Below are 17,453 nucleotides of genomic sequence, written 5' to 3'. Positions count from 1 at the left end.
TGTACTGGGTGCCTCTTCATATAGCACCAGCACCAGTGAGGACACCAAGTACCTTGCAAGACAAAGACCCCTCAATTGAGAGGAGGGTGGTGGTATTGAGGGAGGTGGCTTTGTGTCAGATGATGAGGGAGGGACAGCAACAGGTGTCTTGCTGCAGTGGAGATACACGGCTATGGACTGAGGCAAGAGTAGAAGATACGTTTGTTTGGTTTGACTAATAGATCAGCTGAAATGAGATGATGTATATACACAACCAAAGTCTATTTTGTGACCTTAAACTCTATACTACTCTCTCTTTATCTAAATTTTATACATGTTGCCAATCAAAATACTTCCTCTGATAAACAATCCTACTTGAAATATTTTTGATTCCAAACTGGTTATAAACCATCTGGTTATAAACCAAGCAAAATTAAATTATACATATTTAATTTAAACCTTCAGAAATATGACTTGTCTAGTTTCTTTCTATTAAATGCTGCCTTAATTTAATTTAATCTATAGACTGGCATGACTTTCAATTGGCTAAGCTTTGGTGTCACATAAGAAGCAGCCAGTACAGTCTGGTGTTAGGAAGGGCATCCAACTGTAGAAAACATGCCTAGACTGTAGCCTGAAGTAACTCGAACACTTGCCAGCTCCTGTCACACCATCCAACCCATGCCAGCATGGAAAATACATGTTAAATAATGATGATGTTGCTCAAATAAAATGCAACATACCAGGTACATGAAACACACTGCCATCATAGTGATTAGAAGACCAAAGAAACCTTCCAGTATCTTCAGTCCTAGATTTTCCAGGAATAAAAAAGTGAATGTGTCCAAACCAGTGATTAAAACACCAGCCCATACTGGAATCCTGAGAAAGAAAGAAAAAAAAAACCTTAATTACAAAGGTGTTAAAAACATACAGTTGTACACAAATAAATATGTGTATGCATTTACAAACGTGAGTGCCTATCTATCTGGAAATAGCTATATTCTGTATGCAAACACTAAGAATGTTCTCTCTTTTCTTTCAATTCTTATATTATTAACATTCTATGAAAAACAGAAAACAACATACATTCCTTGAATTTCCCTCAGAATTTAATCATTTTCAGCTTTAAACCTTTTGATGCCAATCTGCCTGACATCACCCTTACGTGTTTGATACAAATTTCCTGTTTTAAATGATTTAAATTAAAATCTTCCACAAAAATTTAATATTTACTCACTTTGCAAACAGCAGCTTAACAATGGCAGTGCATTTCAAGAGAAATTTGGTAGCAAAGGGGTTGATATAATGTCTCACTTCGTAAAATCTTTATTTAACTAATAAATAACAGGTTAAATCATGCTGACCATTTCTAAAGAGAACGAAATAGTGCTATACATGATTACCACCAATTAGAAACAGAATTTTGTAATAAAAATAAGTTAAATATGTGAATTCTGTATATCTTTTGCTTATAATTCCTTAATTTCAAAGTCTAATTTTTAATCCTGCCTCATATTATAAAGAAATGATTATTTCCCTTTTAATAGCTACCAGCTCTAGGGAAACTATGTGTGTGTGAGTGAGAGAGAAAGAGAGTGTGTGTGTGTGTGTGTGTGTGGAAATATACACATATATAGGGTACCATTTTATATTTTTAATTTTGTGCAAGCACATTGTTTTTGATTTTGTTGACTACATAGTATAGTAGGGTCAGTTGGGCACTATCTGTGAGAAAAACAACACCATGATGCAATTCACTCTGCTAGAAATTGTGAAACAACATGCTGTATTGCTTGGCATTAGTGCCGGAAGTTCTAATACAAACTGATGGTGAACACACAAAACAACCATTGACTTGTCATGTCTCCAAAATATGTACAGAAAGTTATAAAAATCAAATATCCACCTAACTCCCCACACCGCAGCTCCCTTTATTATTATGTGTGGGGTGTAGTTGAGTGAGAGACCAACAAAACTCCTTGTAACACCAAAGATGAACTGAAGGCAATGATTATGGCAGCATTCACCAACTTAACAAGGAAACCGTGCAGTAGAGTTGCAGGAGATTTTGAAGTCATTTGGAGGCTGTGATTGAAGCCAATCGCAATTTTATTGAATAAATTTACTCTTTTAGTATTTCAAGGTATTTTTATGTAATTTTGGTAAATATATCTGTTAAAATGAGATGTCAGTGTTGTTTTCATTTTTGTGTAATTTATTCACTGCATCCTCTGTGTGTGTGTGTGTTTATGTTTATGTATATATATATATATATATATATATATATATATATATATGTATATAAATGGAACAAAAACACAATAGAGGGCATTAAAACATTCGGACAGATAGACGACACAAAGGCAGACAAGAGAAACAACAGTCCCCTCAATAAACGATCATATATAAAGGAATACATCAAAGTCCACGAATGCATAAGAAAATATATATAAAAAAATAAAATACAACATAAAACACGCAATGTAAAAATTTATATATATATATATATATATATATATATATATATATATATATATATATATTTTCTACTAATAACATCATCATCATCATCGTTTAACATCTGCTTTCCATGCTAGCATGGGTTGGACGATTTCACTGAGGACTGGTGAACCAGGTGGTTACACCAGGCTCCAATCTGATTTGGCAGAGTTTCTACAGCTGGATGCCCTTCCTAACGCCAACCACTCTGAGAGTGTAGTGGGTGCTTTTACGTGCCAACAGCACGAAGGCCAGTCAGGCGGTACTGGCAACGGCCATGCTCAAAATCTCCTTACACGTGCCAGGGCACTGGTGCCATCACGATTTCGCTTGCCTCAAAAGGTCTTTGCAAGCCGAGTTTCTGTTTCCAATGAAGGAGACGACGTTGGCATGGGTGCCATCCATCGAAATTAGTTCAAATTTGAGTTAAAAATATAACACAATATATATATATATCGTTTTATAATTCCAATTCGAATATAATTAAGCGATTAAAAGTTCAAAATAGACAAATAAAGCAAAATAGAATAAGATAAAATGAAGTAAAATAAAATACTATAATAGTCCATCAGCTAAAATACTATATCTGATGACAAGACTTTAAAATAATTTAACATCATTTAAAGTTATATTAGAAGGCCCTGTACTTCCCTCAAGGTACACGTAATAACAGCAGACTTCCATAGGTAAAATCCATCTCTGCTCACCAAACTTACAAAAGTTCACAAAAATCACTGGTCAAAAACATAGGTCAAAACACACATAACACAAAACATAACATAACAATGTTGTGCGTTGAGTCGTTGACCCAAATGTAATGCTTTCATTCTGTAACTAATAATTTTCTATCCCTGTCTCAATTAACTTGAGCACTTCTCTTTGCAGCCCTGTAAAAAACTAATTTGTTTCCTAAGAAACGATTACTATTACCTATATATATATATATATATATATATATATATATAGAGAGAGAGAGAGAGAGAGAGAGAGAGAGAGAGAGAGAGACACACACACACTCAGTTGTTTACTGGTTTCAACCATTGGACTGTGACCTTCCTGGGGTACTGCATTCAAAGGTTTAGTCAATCAAATCAATAACAGTACTTGCTAAAATCTGGTTCTCATTTTATAATTTTTAGTTGTTGGACTGCTAAGTCACAGGATACAACACAAACAACACAGTTTTCAGTTCAGGAAACAAAATGCAACAAACATGGGCAAATATATTCAGTCCTTACCACCTTGCCATCATCTTATTGCTATCACTCTGTCTCCCCATCTCTCTCACTCACTCAGTCATAGTACTTCCTCTCTTCTTCCATTACACTGCTTACACTGTTTCTCTTCACTCCCCTTGCCAACAATTATCATATAGCTCTCTCTCTCTCTCTCTCTCTCTCTCTTCCATTACTCTTTCCTTATTCATCTCTTTACCCCTATCACCCTCTCAGTCATATTGCTTCTATCCAATCTCTTTATCAACAACCATCATATAACTGATTATCATTTCTTCACTCTTTTATGAAATTAACTTCTAACATCTTAATCCTATCAGCCCAGTTCTCATTTTCTTGTCATTCGTCCTGTCATTGCAGCACTTTTTCCAAATAGTCATGTGAGAAAGAAAAAAATGAATGGTGACAATGCAGGGAAAAGAGAACTCTCTTGCCAGGAGTGAGGCAATCCTCTGGAGATGATGGACAGACAAATGGAGACAATGTAGGAGGGGACTCTTTAATCTTGTCAAATAGAAGACAACTTCTTTAGTGCTGGTGCCACAATAAAATGAAACTATTACACTTTGTAACGTGGTGCACAATAAGAAGGAAGAACATTTGGCCATAGAAACAAATAAAAAATTTTTTTAATGGTATATGCAAGTGAGATGTAATCCTTGACCTTTCTAAAAGGATAATAACACTGACTAAGAACATTTTCATTTATTCACAGTCACTTTAGGCAAGGTGTATTGGTATTTTCTAGGCAGAAAGATTCAGGGAAAAGAAGTGTAGTATTAATGAGAGAAAAGAATCTATATAGACATGCATATTTAAGGTAGCAAATACTGGATGGTAATAAGATAATGAATAAAAGATTTAAAAGCACCCATTACCCTCTTGGAGTTGTTAGCATTAGGAAGGGCATCCAGCTGTAGAAACTTTGCCAGATCAGATTGGAGACTAGTGCAGCATTCTGGCTCACCAGCCCTCAGTCAAACCATCTAACCCATGCTAGCATGAAAAGCGGACATTAATTGATTAAATAGAAAATGATGAGATGACAAATAACTGATAATTGACAGTAAGGGAGAGTAAAAGAACAGATCATCATTATTTAATGTCTGCTTTCCATGCTGGCATGGGTTGAACGACTTGACTGAAAACTGGTATGCCAGGATGGGGGGGCTGCACTGGGTTCTAACCTGATTTGGCAAGGTTTCTATGCTTGGATGCCCTTCCTAATGCCAACCACTCTGAAAGTGTAGAGTGTTTTTATGTGCCACTGACCTGACACCAGCATTGGCCTGACTATGGTTTCACTTGGCTTAACAGGTCTACACAAGCACAGTATATTGCCAAAGGCCTTGGTCACTGCCTCCACGGGGCCCAATGCTCGAACGGTGCTTTTTACATGTCACCAGCATGGGTGCCAGTGAGATGGCACTGGCATTATCCATAACTACGATATTAAAATGAATGACACTGTTAATAATAGGCAAGATACTTATTAACTCTGAATTTACAGAGACCAAGGTCATATCTGGAGGAAAATAATGGGGAGGCAGTTCAGCCGTTCTGGAAAAGAAGTTCATTATACCTATCTATACTTATAATTTGACACAAAAAAATTTAGTTCGGGAGTGAAGATCCATCATCATTATCATCATCATCATCATCATCATTTAACGTCCGTGTACCATGCTAGCATGGATGGGACAGTACTACAAGAGCCAGCCAGGCCGAAGCCAGCCAGGCCGAAGCCAGCCAGGCCGAAGCCAGCCAGGCCGAAGCCAGCCAGGCCGAAGCCAGCCAGGCCGAAGCCAGCCAGGCCGAAGCCAGCCAGGCCGAAGCCAGCCAGGCCGAAGCCAGCACCAGACTTCTGTGACTATTATGTTAGGATTTTTACAGCTGCATGATTGTGTACATAAAAGGAGCCCTCCATTGGTTACGACAATGAGGGTCCCAGCTGATACAATCGAACAGCTTGCTTGTGAAATTAACATGTGAGTGGTTGAGCACTCCACAGACACATGTACCCTTAATGTAATTCTCAGGAATATTCAGCATATTACAGAGTGTGACAAGGCCAGCCCTTTGGAATACAGGTACTACTCATTTTTGGCAGATGAGTGGACTGGAGCAACGTGAAATAAAGTGTCTTGCTCAAGGACACAATGCATCACCAGGAATTGAACTCACGACCTTATGATCATGAGCCGATTGCCCCAACCACTAAGCCATGTGTCTCACATTGTGTACATATATATATATTAAATGAAGAAATTTTAGAATTAGTAAGGTGCTGAGAAACCCTCAGAAAATTCCAAGGACAATTTTGAAAGAACTTACAATCCATTTGACAGGAGGTTAATTGCAATTGCAGAACCAATGACTTCTTGAATATCACTGCCTATAATAGCTAACTCAATCATTAACCAGAGAAGTATACGAGGGCCTTTGGGATATTCTTTCCTGCAGACTTGGGCTAAGTTCTCTCCTACAAAATATTAAAAATGAAGATTTGAAAGTTTTATTTTACATTTAAAGTATACTGTATGAACTTTCTAAAAGATGCAATTTTTGTTTGACAATTATCAAATATTAATGATTAGGCATGGACGTGGTTGTCTGATAAGAAGCTTGCCTCTCAACCACACCGTACCAGGTTCGGTCCCACTGCAAATGTCTTCCACTAGACCCTGGGGCAACCAATGGCTTGTGAGTGGGGGGAGACAGAAACTGAAAGAAGCCTCTCTCTCTCTCTCTCTCTCTCTCTCTCTCTCTCTCTATATATATATATATATATATATATATATATATATATATATGTATACACACACACACACAAGTGTATATATGTGTTAGTTCGCCCTCCTCACCGCTTGACAATCAGTGTTTACACCCCCATAACAAAGAAGTTCAGTAAAAGAGACTGACAGAATAATACTAGGCTTTAAAAAAAATGGGTATTAGGGTCAATTGACTAAGAATTTTTTGATGGGGTGCTCCAGCATGGCCACAGTCTAATGACTGAAACAAGTAAAAGATAAAACTCCAAACACAAACCAATGTGAAAGTTTCGTTTTCTAGAAACACTGGAGCAAACAAATCTTGATAAGTACAACCTGGTATAAAAGTAGAACAAAATGCTTCAAGTGTGAAATTTCAGAATGTTCTGGAATAGAGACATGTTGGCCATAACTAGAAATGCTGAAAAGATGCTTCATATAATTAGCTTCCACAGTTGTTTTTTCTGGTTTTACAATCATCGTCGTTGTCATCATCATCATCATCATTTAACATCTGTTGACCTTGTTGGCTTGGGTTGGGGGGTTTGACTGGGTTGGCACATTGGAAGGCTGCACCAGACTGCAGTCTGATTTGGCGTGGTTTTCTACAGCTGGATGCCCTTCCTAATGCCAACCACTCCGAGAGTGTATTGGGTCCCTTTACATGCTATTTCCATCACACCGGGGAGTGTTTACGTGTCACTGGCACAGGTGCCAATTTGTGTGACACTGGTATCTGCCATGACTGTGATTTTGTTCGGCTTGATGGGTCCTCTTCTCAAGCACAACGTAATGCCAAAAGTCTTGGTCATTGCTTCTGTAAGGCTCCATGCTCAAAAGGAACTCAGTCACTTTGCCTCTCTGAGGTCCAACACTCGAGAGGAACTCAGCTACTTCTAATTTCAAATTCCACTGAGGATGACTTTGTCTTTCATCCTCTTGGGCCTGATAAAATAAGTACCAGTTGTGTACTGGGGTTAATATGACTGACTTACCTGGCTCACCCAAAATTTGAAATCAATATTTGAATGATATTAATTGAAGGCAGCGAACTGGCAGAGGCATTAGCAACTTTGGACAAAATGCTCAGTGGCATTTCTTCTGGCTTTCTATTCTGAGTTCAAATTCTGCTGAGGTTGATTTTTACCTTCCACCCTTTCAGGTTTGATAAAATAAATACCAGTCAGTTACCCATCACCATCACCACCACCACCATCATCATCACCATTTAATCTCTGTTGTCCATGCTAGCATGGGTTGGATGGTTTGACCAGGGCTGGTAAGCTGGAAGGCTGCACCAGACTTCAGTCTGATTTGGCATGGTTTTCTATGGCTGGATGCCCTTCCTAATGCCAACCACTTTGAGAATGTAATGGATGCTTTTATGTACCAATGGCACAAGTGGAATTTGTGGGCCACTGGTATCGGCCATAAGTGTGATTTTAGTTGGCTTGATGGGTCTTCTCAATCACAACATAATATCAAAGGTCTCAATCATTGCCTCTGTGAGGTCAAACACTTGAAAGGTGCCTTTTACATGCCACCAGCATGGGTGCCAGTTACGTGAGACACCAGCACCAGCCACAACCATGATTTCACTTGATGGGCCTTCTCAAGTGCAATATATCGCCAAAGATCTCAGTCACTAGTCATTGCCTCTGTGAGGCCCAAAGTTCATCACCTCATCCCATGTCTTCCTGGGTCTACCTCTACTACAGGTTCCCTCTACAGTTAGAGGTCAGTATTTCTTCACACAGCTGTCCTCCTCCAAAATTAGAAACCAAGATTACTATCATCATTCGTTTTTGTAACTCAGAACAATAAATGATGAGGAACAACAAAAGACAGAATCAAATGATATAATGAATAAAAAGAGATATAATTACCAGTAACAGATCCAAGCCGAGCTGCTAGGAGTTGTAATATCAAACCCATGAATGTTGACCAAAACAACATCCATAATAGCTAAGAGAAATCAAAAAGAGAAAAGGAAATAGAAAATCAACACTTTACAATGTTGTCACATCTAAAGACTTAGTGAAAACCTCAAATTGGTGTTACTATGTGTTCATCTATATGAGTAGTCATGTACCTCTTCTGCAGCAAGAAATCTGTTCTGTTCCAGCCCTTTTCTCTCTCACTTTAATCTTCTCTACTCCTCATCTCCTAACATGAAGTTGCCCACCTCAGGGCTTATGGTCCTGCAAGCTTCATGGTGACATGAAAATAAGACCCCGGTACATATTGTAAAGTAGTTGGCATTAGGAAAGGCATCTAGCTATAAAATAACACACTTATATCTGAAACCTTCTTACATACACATTATCCTAACCAAAATGATACTGTCTTTCCAATTTCCTTCTTGTTACAGTGTGGGTTGGCCGTGGATGATGCTTTTACGTGCCACTGGCGCAGGGAGCCAGACAGGCGGCGCTGGCATCAGCCATAACTACAATTTCCATTTGATGATGTATCCTCCGTATTTTGAAGTGCCTGAAACCATTGTGTATGTGTGTATATATATATATATATATATATATATATATATATATATATATATATATATATATATATATACATACATACATACATACACACATATATGTATGTATGTGTGTGTGTTTGCCCATCACCACTGCCAGACAACCAGTGTTAGTTTGTTTACATCCCTGTAATTTAGCAGTTTAGCGAAAGAGAACCAATAGAACAAATATGAGGCTTAAAAGGAATGTACTGGGGTTAATTCATTTGACTAAAAACTCTTCAAGGTGATGCCCTGGCTTGGCCACAGTCTACTGACTAAAACAAGTAAAAGACAGGAAATTCCAAAGTTTGGGTCAGCAACTTTAGAACCAAAAACTAGAAACATTTTTATTTTTTTACTCACATAAAACCATAACACTTTTTTTTGTGCTAATTTCATTTTAAGTTTTTTTATTTTTCATTTCACACATGGAATATGAAATTATTTCTTACCTTATATTTAACAATGACTCCAGTCTGAAGGTCAGATTCTATATTACCTGGGTCCAAGTAAGCGATACTCATCAGAAAACCGGGACCTGTAAAAGCCCATAGTTTTCGGAAGCTAAACCTTCTTGGCTGGAAATGAAATATTAAAGAAAAAGAAATGAAAATTAAAAATACATCAATTTAGATGTTTATATACTGTTATCACCATGGAGATGTCTTCTCGTAGGTGAAGCCTAATTTCCTTATTTAGTTGGAGGAGAAAGGGACAGTGATCATTGCCTACTGTAGACTCTTCCAGATTGTTGAGATCAGGGGAGTTGTTGTAATCCTTTGATCCAAGTGTTAGCCCTCATTGTCTAGTTCCAGTGACTTGCCTGGACCAATGTAAACCTTCCATGCCAGATGTCCTGATTGAGTGATGACATATGAATGTCTGGCCTCGGCTTTAGTCCCATTAGTCTTTCACAAGCTGAAATATCTCATCTGTTCATGCCATGATTACAGATGATAGCAGCAGTTCACTAACTGAACTGGTTGCTCCTGATCATTGACAGTTTGTTGTCTGTCCATCCATACAGCATCCCATGATATTTACTGAAATAGCTCACATCGGATTGCAGCCTTCTGGCTTGCCAGCCCTCAGTCAAACCGGCGAACGCATGCCAGCATGGATAGAGGACGTTAAACGACGACGATGATGATGTATAACTAATAGTAAACGGAAAAAAGCCCGTCAAATGTGTGCGCGCGCGTGTGTTTCACCACCGATTGACAACTGATGTTGGTGCGTTTACATCCATGTAACTTCGCAAATTGACAAAACAAAATGATATAAGTATCGGGCTTCAAAAAAATAAGCACTGGGGTTGATTCACGTGACAAAAATTCTTCAATGCGGGAGCCCCAGCATGGCTACAGTCAAATATATAAAACACACACACAAACTTACATACATATGTATGTATGTGTGTGTATTGTCCCCCAACACCACTAGACAACCGGTATTAGTTTGTTTAAGTCCCTGGAATTTAGCGGTTCAGCAAAAGCGTCCCATAAAATGAGTACGAAACTATTAAAAAATAAGTAGTGGGGTCGATCTGTTCGACTATACACCCTTCAATGCGGTGCTCCAGCAAAGCCGCAGTGCAATGACTTAAAACAATAAAAATTTAAAAAAACAAATTGCGATATATCAAGCTAATCAGAGGAACTTTCGATTTCTGTACATATAACTAGACAATAAAGTAATGGAAGACTAGTCTCGAAGACGTAGAAAGGTCACGCATGCCTTATGCTTCCGAAAATAACATTGATTAAATTCTTGTAAGTTGAAAAGAGATTGTCTTAAGTTCCGTGCATGATGCAATGTTTACACTTTGATGGATGTCCGATATCATTTTTATCTTATATATTGTGTTCGGATGTAACGTGGCATCGTTGCGATCTACGAAAAGAAGACTGGAGTTTAACAACTGTTTACTTTCCAGTTTGCTGTTTTTAATATACTATATGTTCATTGTATGAAAGATCGGTGTCTGTTAGAGGACAAGGTGCCCCTCCCCAGACGGTTTTGTGCAAGGTAATTTTCCGACGGACCGGGGCATCACACGTACTGCGTCATATATAATTCAATTATTATACACACACACACACACACATATATATATATATATGTATATATATATATATATATGTATATATATATATATATATATATATGTATATATATATATATCGTACCTGAAAACATTTTCGGGCAAATTTACGCTCGTAAACAAATCCATTATGTCAACAAAAAAGGTACTACTAAAGCAGCACGGTCCCGAACGCGCAGTCGCGCGTCTGCGCTAGCTAGTCGTGAGTAGTCGATCCTAACCCTAACCCTATTCCTAACCCTAAACACGAATTCATTTGCACACGCAGGTTAGGGATAGGGTTAGGGTTAGGGACAGGGTTTGGGTTAGGGTTAGGGTTAGGATCGACCACTCAAGACTAGCTAGCGCGGACGCGCGACTGCGCGTTCGGGACCGTGCTGCTTTAGTAGTACCAACAAAAAAATGTAACTTAAAACATGACTGAATGGTTTTATACCGCCTAAATATATTTTTAATTAATAACATTATCGATGTTTATATAATAAAAATAATTCATGTGAAAATAGTATTAAGTGCTTATTTTTCATGTAGATTTGTGATACATGTTTACTGATTTATTCTATAAAGTAAATATAGATCTTTACGTGTCACTTATACTGCTAGAAATAGTAGCTAAGCTCCAATTAAATTACTGCATTCGTAAAAAGAGAACAAGTGAAATAAGGCCTAGATACTTCAATAAAGATGGGATTGTCACGGCTGGAATACGTTCGATGAGGATTGACCTGGGGTTAAAGACTAACAACAATAAATTAGAGAACGCCTTCGTGGTTGTTAGACATGACAAAAATAGCAAAATATAGCACATCTTCATTAATCAATACGACCATCATAAAACGTCAACGGTACAAATTGGATAACAACACCGAAAGTTGGGATTGTCACGGTTGGAATGTTTTCGAGCATAGAGGTAGTTGAGCAGGGTTGCCGTACAGTCTAACATCCGTTTTATTATGAAATATGAACAATTGTGAGAATTTATTTTAGAGAAAGAAGGAAGGACGGTCGGGTACTAATTCAAGAAGACGGCCTATCATATATAGGTCTTCGTATTTTTTTAAAAACTTATTGGTGTTCGCATTTTTTTTTAAAGAAAACTTATTATTAGTATCCGTATTCTTACTTTTTTTTTTAATGAAAAACTTTCAATAACAACGTGTTATATTTTTCATCATATTTATTTACATTTGAAAAAATAAAGCGACAAGAGAAAATCCAACAACGATGGAAAAAGAATGTTAATTAACAGCACAAAATAAGGAAAGATTTCCAGACAATGGACATGAATCAGAACAATAATAAACGAGTGAAAAACAAATATACAGTGCATGTGTTTATTTGGTAAAAAAAAAATGACCATTCTAAAAGAACAACAATAATTATTTCGGGGAAAAAACCTCAAAACAAGACAATAATTATTGTTATCTCTCACTGTTTTTAAAAAGAAACCAAAATAAATCAACTTACATTAGTATTTATATTTGGATTTGGATTTATATTATCCGCTGGAACTCCAGCTTCCACATGGTTTGTTTGATCACCAGGAGAGGGGCAGTTGTTTTGTTCATCATCATCATCATCATCTGTGAGAAGCTTTTCTGTTTGTTCGTCGGCTGATTTTTCTGGCAAAACATCATTAGATGGCTGCTGAGTATTATTTCGATGAACTGCAGTCATTACTACATGTAAAGTGAGAGCCACTTCATCTAAGAAAGCAACACTTGTCCATGTTCAGCCAGCCTATAGTATGGTCATGTGATTTATGACTACACACACACACACACACATATCGGTAAAACATAAATCCAGAAAAGAAGCTCATTCTTTGGTATAGAGCAGTATATTATATAAATAAAGTTAGATAAGGCCGGTTTATGGGATTACCCTAGGTTTTACATCCATAAAGCGCTTTATATATATATATATATATATATATATATATATATATATATATATATGAAAGAAGGTTTGAAAATGCACTTATTTTAAAGATATTTATTTACTTAACCGGTTTCACTTTTTTAGAAAAAGATTATCAAAAGTCTTTGAGAATAATAGAAAATGTTAAAAAACAGTTTGAGTATTAAAATGCATATATACATTCTTTGATGATAATAAGAGGAATATATTTAAAGTATAAAGCTTTGTATGAGCTTTGTAGTGTTACATACTGATTATCACACGTTCTCTGATAATAAGACGAAAATGTTAAAAACAGTGTAAGTATGAAAATACATATATGGAAAAATACATATACATATTCTTTGATAATAATAGAAAATGTTAGAAACAGTTTAAGTATCAAAATACATATATACATTCTTTGATAATAATAATAATAAGAATATGTTTGAAACAGTTTACAACGTTGTTATAACAAAAAGGATTTGGTAAAATATGTATATATATACCCAGGAAATATATTTAAGAGTTCGCAAAAAGTTGAGGAGGAACTGACCTAGCTTTTTTCTCTTGTGTGTATTGAGGGAATGTTTGCTGTCTTAAGAGACAATATGACTGGCTAGCTGGGGTGGGAGGAAGGAAGAGTTAAAAGGGATTTTTTGATTTTTGGTTGGTCTGTGAGCTAGTCTGTCATGGTTCACTGGTTTTTGGGACTGGTTTTGTGCACATCTCTATGTGTATGTGTATATATGTGTGTTTGTGTCCGTGTGTGTGTGTGTGTGGGTGTGTGTGTGTGCCGTTTAACAACAAAGGAATGTGACTACCTAGCAAACTTTAATTACAAAACCAGCAACCTCTATGGACTTCCAAAAATCCACAAGAACAAAACTATTTCTGAAGCTTGCCGAAAGTCCACTTCCACCTGCATCACTGTACCACATCCCACTGATCTCAAACTAAGACCAATTGTGGCAGGCCCAAACTGTGAAACACACAGATTAAGCAACTTTATCGATATCCTCTTGAAACCAATACTTCACCACATACCAAGTACTGTTAGAGATGACCTGGACCTACTAAATCATCTACCCAAACATACCGATAAAGACATTTTCATTGTTTCCTTTGATGTAATAAATCTTTACACTACGATCCCACATCAATATGGACTGGAAGCCATTAAATTCTGGCTAGAAAAATACCCCCAATGAGATCCCAGAAAGAATAAAAAAAGAATTCATCATCAAGGGCCTTAAGTTTATCCTTCAAAACAATTTTTTGAATTTTAATGATAACACCTACAGGGGACTGCAATGGGGACTAAAGTTGCCCCTACATATGCAAACCTGGTGATGGCCTACTTAGAATTGCAGATCTACGACAAATCCAAAACTAGATATGGCCTGTCTTTCCACCAATACCTGTTGAAGAATTGGAAACGTTACTTGGATGATTGCCTCATCCTATGGTCCCACACACTCGACCAACTCTTTGACTTCAAAACCCTAATCAACAGTGTCAACAACCATATCCAATTTACAATGGAATACAGTCAAGACCAACTTCCTTTTCTTGACATTCTCATTATAAAAATAGGTACCAGCATTGAGACTGATATTCATTACAAACCGACTGATTCCAAGCAATACCTTCTGTTCACCTCCAATCACCCAAAACATACAAAGACAAACATTCCCTTCAACCTTGCGAGAAGAATTTGCACAATTGTCTCTAATTATAGAACTCGAAATAAAAGACTCGAAGAACTAAAGGCAATTCTTCTCGAAAGACATTACCCAGCATCATTAGTTGACAATGGAATAGAACGGGCCAAGACAATTGCTACCCATGACCTGCAAAAACCGAAACACATACACGGCACGTTAAATAGTCTCCCATATCTCTCAACACACAATCCTAGAAATGCAGAAGCTTACACAATAATATACAAAAACATCCCACTACTGAATCAAGACCCACGTCTAAAAAGAGTACTCGCAACCCATAAAATAATAAAAAGCAAAAGACAACCCAAATCCCTAAAAAACCTACTCACGAATGCAAAACTGCCCAACACAAGCCCACCACCTACTGTCAAAAAATGTGGTCGTTCCAACTGCAGGACTTGCATCCACCTCATGGAAGGAACAACATACAGATTCCAGTCGGGACACACTTTTGTCATAAAAAATAACTTCACCTGCGCATCAAAAAATTTACTTTATGCCATAAGGTGTGAAGGGTGCCACAAAGAATACATAGGGCAAACGAGCCTTACTCTCAGAGAAAGGATGATAGTCCACCGCCAACAATTGAGGGATCCCACCACAAGACAGATACCACTCAGTGGGCACTTAGATCTCTGTGCACAAAACAAGTCCCCCAAATTCCTAGTTTTCCCATTATACCAATGCTCAGACAACACCACTGACCAAACACGAATAAATAGGGAAAATAATCTTATTCAAAAATACAGACCACAGCTCAACATACTCTAACATAAGCCCTAACATACTCTAACATAATCACTCACAATTACAGCGTGCACACACATGTACACATATACACCAGGAAACTACATAAACCATACCCACATACACACATACAAATGCATACCCAGTACCAACATACACGGAACACACATGCACACACATACACATCACCTGGATAAACCCAACGTACAAGGACACCTAATAAATACAACACACACAAACATGCTCACACACACATACACCCTCATGCACACACATACAGTTGCTCCCTCACACACACACGCACCACAAGGACAATTCAAACACAAACATACTTAGAGACACACAAACTCATGTATATATGTATTTTGATACTTAAACTGTTTCTAACATTTTCTATTATTATCAAAGAATATGTATATGTATTTTTCCATATATGTATTTTCATACTTACACAGTTTTTAACATTTTCGGTTTATTATCAGAGAATGTGTGATAATCAGTATGTAACACTACAAAGCTCATACAAAGCTTTATACTTTAAATATATTCCTCTTATTACCATCAAAGAATGTATATATGCATTTTAATACTCAAACTGTTTTTTAACATTTTCTATTATTCTCAAAGACTTTTGATAATCTTTTTCTAAAAATGTGAAACCGGTTAAGTAAATAAATATCTTTAAAGTAAGTGCATTTTCAAACCTTCTTTCATATATATTTCCACTCGTACGGTATTCCACAACTTTACTTTATTATATATATATATATATATATATATATATATATATATATAAATCATCATCATCACCATCATCATCGTTTAACGTCCGCTTTCCAGGCTCCAATATAATGGAAGACTAGTCTCGAAGACATAGAAAGGTCCCGCATGTCTTATACTTCCGAAAATAGCATTGATTAAATTCTTGTAAGTTATATATATATATATATTGGGTTGGTGCATAATTATTGCGGCTTTTTATGAACAAATTTTATTCAACAAAAACAATAACAATATTTAACAAAAATGTCTTTGAATGATGGTCTGACTGTCTGCCAAGCAAATGGGAAGCAGTAATTGAAGTAGATGGAGATTATGCTCCGGAATAATCATTTAAAGATGCTTTTGTCACATGTTGTTATTGTTTTTGTTGAAAAAAAATTATTGAAAAAAAGCTGCAATAATTATGCACCAACCCAATATATATACTGAGAAAAAAAGTCGTCAGAATTTTGGAAAAAAATCTTTTTATTTCTTCATTATTATCATGTGTCTAAATATTTGTCCTTTCCCTTGTCGGGAGTGAAGTGAGGATTTATTTCTGACGATTGATTCATCATTTAAATCTTTATTGCTGGAGAATTCTATAAGTTGGAGGCGGTGGTTGAAGCGTTCAATATTAGATTTCAGTTCAATGAGTTAAAAGGTGGGGGTCGGGGTAAACTTGAAACCTTTTAATAGGAGGTTCATCTCATTCTTGTTAAGGTTCCTATTTGACAAATTTATGATCTTTGGGTCTATATGTTACATGTGTTCATTTAAATTATGTGTATTCTGGCAGCGTTCCTGCCACTGCTGGAAACATTTCTTGAAATCACTTTTTAGGAGGCTGTAGAGCTGTGCCATTGAATTTTGTTTAATGTCCTCTGTTCACTCAAATCTTCTCCCTTTGAGTGTTTTTTTTTTTTTTTTTTTTGAGCTTCGGGAATAGCCAAAAGTCACACAGAGCCAATTCTGGGGAGTAGGAAACCTGACGAACAAGGGGTGTGTTTTGCTTGACGAGGTATACTTGGACAACATGGGCAGAATGAATGAGTATGTTGTCATGGTGGAGTTTCCGGTTCTTTGCTGCCCACAGGTCAGGTCATATTCATCACACTGCTTCACGAAGGCAATGAAGAAACTTTGCAATTGTTTCATCATTTCTGCTAGTTGATGGCCTGCCACAACATGGCTCAC

At 36.9% G+C, this 17,453-nt stretch overlaps 1 protein-coding gene across 5 annotated transcripts in view; it reads right to left on the bottom strand.

The window, feature by feature from the left end:
- LOC106870691 (natural resistance-associated macrophage protein 2) overlaps nt 1–17,453 on the bottom strand; it is a 38,185-nt gene that overhangs the window by 18,402 nt on the left and 2,330 nt on the right. For 2 of the 5 annotated variants that reach the window (XR_008265826.2, XM_014916851.3), the window contains exons 1-5: nt 12,586–12,882; nt 9,467–9,592; nt 8,377–8,455; nt 6,051–6,198; nt 723–861 (exon numbers count right to left, since the gene is read on the bottom strand). Coding sequence is in view for 3 of the 5 variants with exons in the window: in XM_014916851.3 (XP_014772337.1) it covers nt 723–861; nt 6,051–6,198; nt 8,377–8,455; nt 9,467–9,592; nt 12,586–12,795 (702 nt within the window). In the remaining 2 variants the exon portion in view is untranslated. Of the gene's footprint in view, nt 1–722; nt 862–6,050; nt 6,199–8,376; nt 8,456–9,466; nt 9,593–11,203; nt 11,479–12,585; nt 12,883–17,453 lie in introns of those variants that run through there. The other 3 variants (XR_016244621.1, XM_089364316.1, XM_014916853.3) reach the window with 2 other exon arrangements.

Source organism: Octopus bimaculoides, chromosome 16 (genome assembly GCF_046866305.1).
Source record: "Octopus bimaculoides isolate indiv1 chromosome 16, ASM4686630v1, whole genome shotgun sequence".
Lineage (NCBI taxonomy): Eukaryota > Metazoa > Mollusca > Cephalopoda > Octopoda > Octopodidae > Octopus > Octopus bimaculoides.
The sequence above is the reverse complement of the archived record's forward strand: the minus strand, read 5'-3'. Positions and strand labels throughout refer to the sequence as shown.